At 45.0% G+C, this 13,408-nt stretch overlaps 1 protein-coding gene and 1 long non-coding RNA gene across 9 annotated transcripts in view; one reads left to right on the top strand and one right to left on the bottom strand.

Moving 5' to 3' along the window:
- The first annotated feature begins 4,872 nt into the window (after positions 1 to 4,872).
- Positions 4,873 to 13,408, top strand: part of LOC136430239 (signal peptide, CUB and EGF-like domain-containing protein 1) — a 58,826-nt gene continuing 50,290 nt past the window's right edge. For 5 of the 8 annotated variants that reach the window (XM_066420667.1, XM_066420668.1, XM_066420669.1 and 2 more), the window contains exons 1-3: positions 4,875 to 5,411; positions 8,885 to 9,206; positions 9,684 to 10,012. In XM_066420667.1, coding sequence (XP_066276764.1) covers positions 5,366 to 5,411; positions 8,885 to 9,206; positions 9,684 to 10,012 — 697 coding nt within the window. In that variant the 5' untranslated portion in view covers positions 4,875 to 5,365. Of the gene's footprint in view, positions 5,412 to 8,884; positions 9,207 to 9,683; positions 10,013 to 13,408 lie in introns of all 8 variants that reach the window. The other 3 variants (XM_066420664.1, XM_066420663.1, XM_066420671.1) reach the window with 2 other exon arrangements.
- LOC136430247 (uncharacterized) lies at positions 9,246 to 12,752 on the bottom strand. Its single transcript, XR_010754869.1, has 2 exons — positions 10,498 to 12,752; positions 9,246 to 9,999 (listed from the first exon to the last, which is right to left on the bottom strand). It is a non-coding gene; the product is annotated as an uncharacterized lncRNA (long non-coding RNA).

Below are 13,408 nucleotides of genomic sequence, written 5' to 3'. Positions count from 1 at the left end.
CCGCATCGCCATCATCCTACAGATCTGCTGCCTAGTAGTATTGTATCATTGTTAATTCTCCTACCAGTCCTGTGCCTATACTATTTCCCGTATTTTAGTACCAACATACACATATAGATGGCAACAGTGCTAGCTTTTTTTTTCGGAAGCACATGTTTGGTGTACTTCTTAGGCTATGTAGAAAATAGAAATACACATGGCAAAAAGGAGCCCGCGACTATGTTCTCTGTAGCATGTGTTACCGGAGTCTCTCACACATTAACGTCATGCCATAGAAAGTTTCACAGCATTTCGTTCCCAGTACTGAAGGAGCCTAGAATCTCTAGCAGTATTCAGAGCACGAGTTTCCAAACCATGCAGGCAGGAGAGCTAACATAAGACGTCGTCATAGTTGACAAAGTTTCACACATTTCTGATGCCCCATGGCAACCTGGCACAAAGTCAGCGATCATCTTGATCCATTACACAAGCGCCAAACGACTTTTTTGTTCAACCGACTATAGATGACTTCAAACTTTCTTTTCCGACATGAGACGATACTTCTCTAAGAAACTAAAAATTCAACACTGTTGCTGAAAGCTGCAACAAAACGCATTACGGACTAAATTAGTTCTAAACTCAGGAAATTATATCAAGCGCACCTGTTGCCCGAAGTCTGTGACCCCTTTGACCTTATTAATTACCAGAACTGTTAATCCGCTTATCCAAAGCTTTTCTTTTATCGAAAATGTTTTACCATACGCGACACACCTGTCAACATATTCAGAACGGATCATCACAATACCCTGGGGACGAGCAGCTCTGATGACGCCATGCCGTTATTCGTGTCACGTCTGTTCTCCGGCCAACATTCATCTCAGGACTTCAGTAACAGCTTCCTGTTGTTTGCGTGAATCGTGTGAGTCCATTGGGGTTAAACGGCGTCACCCATTAAGAGCTTTCAGTGGACCTGCGATACAGCTTTTAGAGGCACGAAAGAGAAAAAATAATGGACTCTGAAGCACGAAATGGGTAGCCTTAAACACTATTGTTCGGGACTTTGATGGGAAAGTTTGACAGTCGCATCTTTTTGCTGAAAGAACGCGGGAAAAAGTCCAGTAATTGGCTACAGTGACTGTCATGTTCGAAAACTAGTCTTTAGCCTCCTGCAAAATGGAGTACATTATACCATCGCCGGAAACTTTCAAACTTCTTTAAAAGGAAAAGAAAGTCTCTCTGTGCATAGCAAGAAAATGTGTCTAAATAATACAACTCTTGCAAGAATACAAACTAGAGAATCATTACCAGCGATATGTGTATGGTATATATTTGTTCGTCTTCAGATCAGACCTACATGAGAAGATCAAGCCATGTATGCCGAGCGGGACGGGTCTTAGCTTCTTCTTCTTCTTTTTGCTTCTTCTCCTCTTGATCCTGCAAAGCGCTTAAGCTTGTTAGTAATTTGTGGCACGTGGCAGTATGATACAACAGTGAATGAGCTAACGAGTGGGCCATGTTTTACACATCCCTGGGATCAACATCCTACATCTGCTCTGAGCCACTGCCAGCCGTTCTCTACTCACCACTGAGGTTCATCTTGCTACACGTGTTCCATACAAGTCTAGTTATTTTAAAACCCCACAAAGGCCGAGGTCAGGCTCCAAGAGATAACAAGGCCGCTCCACTTGACCTCCACTCGGTGCTTTCATAAGCGGATTCGGGCGCACTTTAAGCAATCTCGTTTTAGGGCAGACAGGTTTCTGATAAACGGGAGACACTCTCTTGACACAACACGATTGGAAATGCTCTTTATTTCTCATGGGCAAATAAAAGATCTAACAGTCAAAGTCAGGCAGAGGCGTACCAGGCATCCTTTAAGAAAGAACTCTACAATTATAATGGCAAGATAGTGACAGGCCTATCTGTCATTGCCAATATATTGTGTCAAAAATGTTAGATATATGTGATAACTGTAACGTAAAGATCAGACATGGCTGTTGCGGTTTAGGAGATGCTATCTGTTGTGTTGCTCTAGCTTGTCGCTAAATATTTCTGGCTTATTTTTGACATGCATCCGCGGATCATGGATGAATCTGAAAAGCACGGGGACCTCGTAAATGATAACACAGGTTAAGCTATCGTTGATGATGCAGATTTTCAGGAAGCTTCGTGGGGTTTACACGTGCACGTGTCATTCATGCAAAACTGCAGATCTGCGGCACAATTTCAAAATTTCTTTTCCACCCTGAACAGCAACAAAGAAATGTCTCACATCAGCAACTTGTATGGAGATTGTTTGTTGTTTTCTTACGGGTTGGTGAATCAGCTGGAAGACTATCACTTGCAGTTTGCGCGAGTGTGTGTATGTGTGTGTTTGTGCTTCTGTGCCTCTGTGCCTCTGTGTGTGTGTGTGTGTGTGTGTGTGTGTGTGTGTGTACGCGCGTGTGTGTGTGTGTTTGTGTGTGTGTGTTTGTGTGTGTGTGTGTGTGCGTGCGTGTGTGTGTGTGTGTGTGTGTGTGTGTGTGTATGTGTGTGCGTGTGCGTGCGTGTACGCGCGTGCGTTCGTGCGTGTGGGCGTATGTGGGTGGGGGGGTGACTCCTCAAGCAGCTTCCCTTTCACACTGCATATATTCTTTCTGAAGAAATGATCATTATAGTTGAATCTAACGTTATGTATATGTAGTCCAGTCATTAGCACATTAATTTTTTTGTCAGGGACTTCCTCCCCCTATGGTTGTTCCAGGTAAGGACCTTCGTCAGCAAAACTCTGCGTTGTAATTAATGAGTGGTTTCGGCCCGTTCTTGTGTACAAAGCAGATGTCACATTTGGCTAACACTGGTATTATTTCATTAGTTCGCCTGTCATAAGCGCCACCTAACGGGGCTATCCAGAAACGTTTGATAACAGGATTTGTACTCTTCAAAACTATACTCGATTATGTATAGGGTGTTTGACGCCACAGCCAAATGCTGGTCGGTTGAACCCGGAAGAGTCAGACCTATCCTTTTTTATCCTTTTGCATGTATTATGTCATCATTACGTGACTGTAATTGTATAAACAGAATAACTACAGATTCAAATCCACTCGGCAACTTTCGGCCTTAGCCATTCAGTATGGCTGACAATGATTACGTCACAATCACGTGGGTGTAAACACCCTACATGTTACCTCTTATGTACCATACATGGTCTAGACATGTGTGGTTGAAATAAAATGCAATACTGAAGAAGATTTGGGGTATGGATATGGATATGAAAGAATTAGAGGACAAATGCAAATGCCTTCCAATTCCATCTTATACGTGTAGATACATCCACGGCTTTATTTTCCGCTATTAGTATTTCCTGGCAGGGCGAAATATTCTAAGGCACTGTTCTCTGACAAGCAGCTTGTGTTATAACGTGTTGCCATAGCTGCTTTTTAAAGGACGAGCACGTGTTAGCCCCCTATCTAAATGAAGATCTATTCTATGAGTATGATCTTCTATCTATATCATGACGAATTCTGCGTCTGTGTTACGAAAGCGGGCAGAGCCTTTGTTTGTGTAGTAACCGACCCGCTGCGTGTTGTACTTTGTTGCGCCAGTCCGTACGGCTGGTTCAGACGCAGACATGTTGAGAGGGATGGCGGGCCTCTGTTCGCACGGTCTGTCACCATGCCAAGCCGCCCAGGAATGCTTTCAAAGTTCCCCAGGAATATCTTCCTGACAAAGTTCAAATAAACAAGCGTTTAACGATAGTATAAACACGTTCACCAGCGGATAAAAACCATTACCCGTCCAGAGATGTGCAGTCTAGATCTGGGCCATCTATTCTAGATGCTTTTTTATTCTAAAGTAAAAAACATGTTTCTATGTTGGCAACAACGATAGTTGTTCGCCTCACACTCGCTAGATCTATCTGAAACAATTTCCCCAGTTCTACCATATAAGAAACTATATGCAATCTATAATAAACACGTATGAGGAAATATACTTCAACAGAAGCACGGAAATTTCATATTCGTTAAAGCCAATGTGTCTAAGTATATAAGGTACATTCTATTCAAAGTCTCTACCTTGGTTTGTAGGCATTGGTTAGTAGCATTTTATAATGAAAATTGAAATGACCAACATCCTGGACCATCATGGCGACCACTATGATACGTCACAGGCACGTGACTGCAAAAACATTATGGTTTTGCCCAATGTGTATGGATCGTTCAATCGAGATCAATAGTCTTTTTATACTACAGGAAGAGCATCGGACGTGGGTAGGGGGAATGTACCGACATACACGATAGTACAGATAGTCAGAGTACAGGCGTAGCAACGCAAATGACAATTTTGTCCTAAGTTGGCAATTGATATAGAAGAAGAAGATCTTTATTGACACAACAAAAGCACAGCGACTTTCATACATACATGCAAACGAATAAGGGAAAATGAGTTTGATTACACACAATCATATGGGATAGAGCAACATATCGAAATATCACATGTCATATACTATATATATATATATATATGTACAGTGTGTCTCTACAAGACAACTCTACCTGCGCATGCGCGTTATTTAGTGTGGACGTGGATCGTGCAAACAGGAATAAAGTTGTATGATTTAGTGTGACGTTAATTCAGATCGGAATCTCCTCGCTGTAATATCCACATAACTATTGCATTTCAAGGATTTAAGTATCAGTTACCATATTCAAGTGATGAACTAGGAAGTTGTGCACAATATAAAGGAGGTACATGTGACGTCGTCAGAGTATAGAAATACAAATAACTTAGCCCATTCAATTTCTCCCTCTCGCCATTTCTCAGCATCGGTGCATTGCTTTCTCAGTTTCCATTGACATTAACGAGCGCTTCATGTTTTGAAGTCTCCAACCTAAATGACTGTCAGTGATCAAACAAACGGTAGGAACGGTCGGTGGGGCACGGGGACGTCTTTCAAAGGGACCGGGCTTTCCGCTTCAGGAAGACAAAGCGTCAACCATGTCCAGGTTTCATAGCCACAGCTCCCTGTCATCTTTAACTAAAAGGCAACTATTGTGCTTTCTCAATTTACCATGTCGCTTTTTGTGAGCACTGTTTGCAAGCTTTTGACCGCTTCACGTGGAGCGTAGTGTCGGCGCTCCTGTTGCCGCGCCCCGGTCACTTTTTATCGCTAGAACCCGAGACTTTGCCACAAACCCCGGTCTTCCCGCGAGAACACAACGCCTTACCGAGAACACGAGGGGCAAGAAATCATCGTTAATTTATTTGTAAATAAACGGCCAGAGGGGAACACCTCGAGGGGAAGCGGATGGCCGGAGGGCAGCAGGACTAGCCACGTTGTTGTCGTCATCGCCAGGACAGGACTCCGACCCAGAACTCCCAGTGACTCTGCTTGGTTGTAGATATGGCGGACATGACAATTGTTGGACTTCTTCTGATCGTTGTCGGAGGTAAGAGTACCCTCTCGGCACCCTCTCGTGCCCAGAGTGATTCAGCATGGCCTAACCAAAGAAACGGGCTATTGGCATGTTTATACGATGGGCAGCAGTAGATAAGGTTGCGAGCGAGCTAACTGGCTCGGTGTTATGTTTAGAGAACGGCGAACCAAACACTAAAGTGGAGTTGGGGTTCGCAGGTGATATGTCTCATCCCAGGGTCAAGTAGACAGACCATAGTACGTAACCATGTGCGTCATTCATGATTGTCGAACAAGGAACAAGACTTGTTTTGGCAATATTCAAGCATGCCCTGTGTCACTGGCGTGTGGCTACAATTGAGTTCACTTTTCTGGACACTGAGCAACACAATGGCTGACCTTCGCAATGCCCCGACGAAATGGCGTATTGCTAGTGTCAGTCGGGTATTGTGGGATTGTTGTTCATGGTTAACCATGGCGTGGCGTGACTTATTCCAACCATGTTAGTACACACGCTGTGATAATAGCGAAACAGTTACCATGGCCCACAGGTTACAGCGCCTCCGAATGAGTGTCGTTACCTCCTCTGGACATATCTCAGTTCCTGGCGCCTCTGGAACAGGAAAAACTAAGTTTAAGTTTGGTAGGAGGTTGTTGAACTTGGCACGTCCCCTCAATTCTCGCAGGCAGACGGCAAGTGTAGGGTTTGTTGACCCACGTTATTTGAGTTCAATCGCGGCGTTTGGCCTTGTTATTCAAGTACTTGGCGACCGGTGGGGCGCTGAGTCCCGGGCGGCGGGGGGCGGCCTCGCTCCAGCCGGGAGATTGAATCACTGGTAGTCTTCCAGCCGATTCACCAACCCGTAAATTGGGTAATAATTGTCCGCATGTGGCAGTCGAGAAAAGTTGACTCTCCAACACTCAGCGTGGCATGGCCCGCCCCTTTTATTTGTTTGGCTATTATCAGGGTAAACTCATTGCTGCTGTGGGGGCTCACAGTGTGGTGGAGGGGTCAGAGGTAAAACACAGTACTGACTGAAGTATATTCGATTAGGCATTCCCTTCCCTGTAATGTAAAACCAAACGAAACGGATCTGTTTTGTTTTTACGGACAATCAAAACGCATATGTTCGTTTGCTATACATTATATTTTTATCCCTTCCATGTCCTACATATCACAGGCCCAAAGAGGTTGATTGAACCTCATTGGTTTGTCTTCTCAGTGTGTGTAGGTTGTTATGAGTAATCTGGTTCTAACTATCTCGGAATTGTCCCTATAGAACAACCTCGACCAATTAGATTGTGTCACACAAAAGGTTACTGGTGAAAAATTAACACCAGACAAGTCTTTTGTTCCGTCGTCAACAAGTCTCGTGTGATAATTGTGTTGACACACTTGGTCGATAATCACTTCTTTTGTTTTTATTAAAGCCGTTAACGACCGGAGAAAAACGTGTTCGGGGTTTAATACCTTCGGTAACATTGCCTGTCTCATGCACTACTCTGTCAGCTGGCAAGTCTGAAAACCGATTGCAGCATGTCTACATTTTGACTAATCTGTTAACTTTATCAAACACAGTCATGCTATAACCATATCCAGTTATGGACAGGGAACATAGACACATAGACACAGATTACACACACACACACACACACACACACACACACACACACACACACACACACACACACACACACACACACGCACGCGCGCGCGCGCGCGGGCATTCTAGACTCATTCTATAACATTTGATAGCAAGTTGTAGTCAAAGTAAACAGACACAGACATGTACACACACATACACATACACACACAGACACACACACACACACACACCCTCTCTCTCTCTCTCTCTCTTTCTCTCTCTCTCTCTCTCGCTCTCACTAAAAAACGACGACTGCAGACGCCAGTTGGCCAAAGGACCCCGAGGCGCCTGCCTGCCGAGAATGTAAGGCACAGTTCATACGCCTGCACGACCCATGCTGGCCGCTCTAGGCAGAATGAGTGCTTAAACAAACATGCCTGACCTTGTGACATCTCAGTGACATGATAACAAACGCACTCATCTTCTGCGCCACTGCCCAATTTCGCTGCAAAGGGGGAGGGAGCTTTTCATTTTCAAAAAGGGAAGGGCCGGACAAACGAGAAATATCATAGAGTTGATAAATTACGTTATGGTCTTAACATAGAAATACTTCTTTCAGGCTTTTGTCGAAGTTACATTACTTTAGTACTTGTGACTGGCTGTGTAAACGTAAAGTGAGCGGTAGTCGACTGTACAGGGTGTCTGGTGTGTCCAGGGCTGTCGCCTGAGGGCGCTGCGTGAGCGATTACGGGGAAGAAAGTATTTCTAAGCTACAACATAACCATCATCATCACAGCGATTAAAAAAAAAAGGTCTCTGAATGGTCGCATAACTTTTGGTTTGTAATAAAGTGCCCAATGAAATAAATCAGACTCAATAAAGTATGATTGTTGTCCCTCCAGTGGTTCGCTTCTTGGCATGTATAATGTATTCTGCCGTGACACACTCATGACCCTGATAACCCCAGGCAGAGTTGTCGTAAGGGAGTTGGTGTCATCAACCGATACAATACAATTTATTTACAGAAGGTCTAGTCTCGTATTGAATGTGTAAGGATTCTATGTCCCTATGTCCCTTCCTGCCGATCCCTGCCATGAGAGCTTCATGTTAAAACTGGAAGTGGGTTTCTCAAAGCTTCTCCATCCTCTTTTTGACGCTTTCACGCCCGCATTTTTCTCTGGTCAATCTCTGTCATGGCCCTGATACGGTCCGTTTGTCCCATCTCGGAAACAGAATTGTTTCCTCTAAAAGCCAAGTTTTCATCACCAGGTTGCCATCGCTGAAGTCTGGGTCATCGCCGCTTCCTGAGTTAGTGAGCGGCCCTGTCATCAGCCGGCCAGACCTTTCACTACTCACAGAAATGGGACGCATTTTCCTACCCCGGCATGCGTGACCAGAAACCCGCCAACCCCACGGGAACAGGGGGCCAAGTTTGAGTGGGGAGGGGGGCTTGGTTCGGCAAGGGAATGTCGATGAATAAAATGTCATTCAGACAGTCTAATGGGGGGATGTTTTTATCATATCAATGTGTTTCTTCATCATCTCTGTCGCATGATCACCTTAATGAACAAAATTGTTACCAACTATGCAAAATGAAGGTGTTGTAATATATGTCTCTCGATCGAGCATCTTTTTTCACGGAGGTTTTCATCAGTTTTACACATACATACATTATATTAACACATTTTGATGTTGTTGCTAAAAAGTGAGTACGTGAACTCCTCATCAGTATATATAAAAACTATGTGAATGTGTTGTGTGCAAATGTTTCAAGAAGAGACTATAGATTTAGATGGAATATAGCACAATGTTCCTTTTCTTTTACCTCATGTTACCTAATGCATTTAGCCCAAGTTGGGCATGAATATGCATTAAAGTTCATAGCCATTGTCATTAAACGTTTGTCCATGCGGTGTTACAGTGACGGTTGACCATCCTGCCATGGCGCAGAGGGACGAGAGTGAGTCCATAGAGCTGGACCTGCGGGAGGGCCAGGTGTACGGCTGGAGTGACTACATCACCGTGCTGACCGGTCCTAGCTACGGTAGCCGGGCGGAGTGCGACAGCCAGGCTGTGGTCAGGGTCGACTTCTCGGGCCCATACAAGTCGGCACGCTTCGTTCTGCAGTACAACGATCAGCCTCGGCTGTGGACCTTCGACGTGTCGGACTCCCCTGCCGCGGACGGGTACGGCGGAGACCCGGGACTCACATCCAACATGGCGGAGACACAGATCTTTAACAAGTGGGTTTGTTACCATGACAACCATCCCCAATGAAGCTGTTTGTTTTATATCAGACTTTATTAATCAGCTCTGATGATTTCTTATGTTATGAAAAGTTACAAGGATTACCTGAGAAAGGGCATATGTTACATATTCATATATGAACAATTGTGTAATTGAAGGAGGGAAGTTGCTCCCCAGAGGACATTTCCAGGGAATGTTGTGCGCCACCTGCCGGTATATCCGTGATAATACCGGGAACACCTGTACACCTATCTTTGTATGGTTGTACATCATGATCACAAACCAATATTTAGCCTGGTTTATCCTCTCATTTTTGAATGATTACGAATCACTAAAATACCCATCCTATCCTGTAGGCATATGGGAACATGAACCGTCAGTGTCATTATTGTCCAAACATGTAACATCATCCGTATTTTCCATCTCACTAGCTCTTTGACTTCACATCACATGAATTTCCCCTCTACCCCCAGGCAAATGCGCGTGTACAGTAACAACCTGCCGGGCTACATGGACGCCACTATTGACGGCGACTTGTTGATTCGGATTGAAGATGACATCATCGACAGGAACTCTCGGCTGAGTCTGGAGATCAGTGATGAGCGGCTGGAGTGGAACCGGATCGGCTCTAAGAAGAAAGGTTACATCAACAGCCAGTTCCTGTACACGCTGAGCGGACAGAGCCCCATGTACGGGGAGGTAGACTACTACATCTATGCCGGATTCAACCGCGTGCCGGCGGGGACATTCCGTTCCGGATCCGGTCTGTGCAAGGCCTCCGTCATCCTCCTGAAAGCAAAAGGTGAGAATTTTCTTTTATAGTTTCATTGCAATATTTCAATCATGACATCTAGCTCTTGTGCTGAATAAACAACGACAATAAACAATTCCCGATAAGTAAGTACATGAAAATGTACCGGTAGATCTCATTGAAATACCTTGGTTGAAAGATAGGGCATCCCTCTAGCAGCCTCTTCCAGACTGCAGCTTCTATCGTGGCTGTTTCCTCTCCTCCAATACCGTTTAATTTTAACTAACCGTATGCAATCAACACAGAAATTCATTTTAGTATGAATGGACCAGCAGTCTTCCTGACCAATAGACCTCAAATTGCATGGCAGGCAGAGCACGCATTATCTCCGAACGTCCGTTGTACGAGAACATCAGCAATAGTTCTGGCTAAAGCTATTTGGCTACCTATTGCTTTAGAAGTAGCTATGTTTGGTATGTTACGATTAAAACAACTGTCCTAGTTGCCCGTATCAATCCGGCTGACCAGTCGCATACCTGTTAGCTGTAGTCGGCCCCGCAGGTGTAACACTAAGCCGCTCTCCGGTCTGCCCGGCTGCGCTTGTTTGCGGTTACAGCTCAGAGGACAACGGTGTCGGCATGTGTTTGCCTTGGGCACGTGTGGGATGCATTGCGAAACATTCAACATTGGAAACAATAACACAGAAAGACGCCGGCTTCTGTGATTCCTTTCCGAGGATTAGGGCGTGTGGGAGATGTGATACGTTCAGACCGTGGTATGCGAACAGAGAAAGAACCATTTTACCAGGAAAACGTGGTCCTACACACAGTGGCAGATCTAGATGAAATTCAAAACGTTATCCCCTAACGCTGACATTGGCAAAGTACTACTAGTATATCTGGCATATTGCCTTCCATGTGCCATTCTCATTACGAGTTATTTCTGGCAGGATACAAAAGCGTCAGGTGCGCAGTCGACAAGGTCGTGTTGCCTCGGGAAAATGTTTGCTGCCTTTGATATTTTGTGACCGCCTAAATCTAATTTTCGCTCAAATAAGCCGACTCGTCAGTTTCGGTAATCCCCGTGCACGCCCAAGCATGGGCCTAGTTAACAACAGAAGGATTTCTGGCTTTTCCGTATCACTTGTTGATGAGCTGCAAGGAATTGTGTTACCGCCAAAATGCCTTCCAATGATGACCTGCTCGCTCACATCGTTTGTTTGACGGAATTTTGACACGAGCTCAAGCCAACTGGGGTATTGTTTACAAACGTCTGTCCGTCCTCTGTATGTGTCGGCTTTCGTAGGAACAGTTTCTTTACCTTTGAAGGCCCGACATATTGACTTCATTCGGAATAATTAGTGTGAAGAGATGTTGTCGTCCCGGGCAACAGCAGGTGGGTTAATACTGGGCTTCCGTTCTCTGTTCTCACGTCAATGACCTTTCACATGCTGTGGATTACCGAGAATAGAATTAGATGCGGAAAAGATGGTTAAAAGGACAGTTTGTAACGAGATATCAACGCTAATGAGTCTCTGAACACCAATGGTCTTACGACACTGTGTAGTTCTGATTTACCTTGACCTTGCTCTGTGATTTGAGAAGACAAGGTTCCTGTGCGTGCGATCTGCTGATTCTGATCTTTCAACAGGTTGCCAGGGGTAGGCACGAGTAGCATCATTTTCTGACACGCAACGATTTGTCGCTGAGATAGTTATCTTATCAATGTGTTTCCACTATGCTTGTCTCGACTGTTACAAAATTGTGTTAGCTAGTTATAGCCTGGACGTTTGGTGGGTTACTAGTAAAAACGGTCAGAACTACCTGAGTCTTACCCTCCTGATGAGACAGATGAAGTGGAGGCTTTAGATTGCTCATATCTTACTGTTGATGGTGTCAGTGATACTTCATCCACCTGTAGTCTGTGAGGCTCCACGGAGATGACGTAGACACACCGGTGTGCCTTCATCTCACGCCTCTCTCGGCTGTATGCAGCAGAGGAAAATGTGGGCATACTCACAGCCATAGAGAATTGTTACTGCTATTTCCTGACATTCGGTAGGTGATAAAATGCCTTTTGTCCAATCCCTACAGCAGACCGTACTCCCCAGTTCTCAATCCTTCTCTGATAGAGAGTTTCATTGCACGACTGCGCCCGGACCCAGTCTGCGAAGAAAGCTTTCATGACGTCAAGCCGCCATTAGCGTGGCGTTGTTTCGTTCTCAGGTTGTTTGGGCTCAGCTGCCCCACTGTGCCGTGTCACCAAGACACTTGACTTGCTGATTACAGTTGCCCTCAGCCCTTCCCAAGAGGTGACGATTTCTTCCATTAGCTTATCTCCGCACTCCATCTCCGCGGGAAGTGGGGCCCAGATAATCCCAATTGACTGGTAAATTGTCCAATTGACTGCTTTGAGCAGCTTTTAATTTCATTAGGGACCAGTGTCGCATATTTGTTTGGGAGTTTGGCACTTCGTTTATTGACTCTGATCAATTATGATCCGGCTGTTTATTGCTTCTGTCATCAGCGGGGTGTCGCAATGTGCGTATCTTGTAACTTTAAATAAACAGTTCCGCGGCTAGAAGCCGGCTTGTTTACATACCGTAAGTTGTGGGCAGTCATCGGGCCGCGACTGGGTAATGTACAGACGGGCTGATCTTAAAAAATAGCTGCACGGCAGAGTTACTGGAGCACAGCTGATCGGCGAGTTGTTCTTCTTCCTGCCGATTACATTATTGTAAGCACTTCAAGGCAATGGCTCTTAAGAAAAGTTGCAGATGATTGAAAAGTGTTTTAAAAGTGGGGCACAGTAATTCCATCTTGTGCTGGTGCCGCCACGCTCCGCTGACATCTCTGATGAAGACAAGAGGGCCTGGCATCATCTGGAGTGCAAGTTGAAAACGTGGCAACATCGAAGGCTGGTTCCCATCCGCAGGAATCCGTGCACAGATGAATCACTTGCCCTTGGTATAAATCTAACTCTGACGGTCATTATACCACGTAACGTAAAAAAAAGGTGCGTGGGAAAGAATTCCCTGTAACATGACCCAGAACGTTACCGGAGTACTGATGATATTGCCTTCTGAAAAGCCAAGTACTAAAGGTCGTAACAGATAAATCTGTCGCACATCGGGAAAGCGGAAAGTAAGAACATTTGGAACAACATGAGTCGAAACTATGATTCAATGACATTTATAGTGCCAGTTTCTGTTATGATCATACATACATGTAGATTCCTTAGCAGTAAATGTCTTTGAGATTTACCTTAGATATATCATGAGTCAGACGACGACTTAGAACTATAAGAAGATGACGAACTGTCGCGTTGCTAGGTGCGATGTTACCTGTCTTAATTTTCTTTAATTAACAAACGGATATGGGCAACCTTTCTGGCTTGTCCCGAAACACTGCCTCCTACCGCTGAGAAAACAAACCGCGTCCACATCCG

The sequence above is a fragment of the Branchiostoma lanceolatum genome, chromosome 3 (assembly GCF_035083965.1).
Source record: "Branchiostoma lanceolatum isolate klBraLanc5 chromosome 3, klBraLanc5.hap2, whole genome shotgun sequence".
NCBI lineage: Eukaryota > Metazoa > Chordata > Leptocardii > Amphioxiformes > Branchiostomatidae > Branchiostoma > Branchiostoma lanceolatum.
Note: the sequence above shows the minus strand (reverse complement) of the source record. Positions and strands in the feature narration are given on the sequence as shown.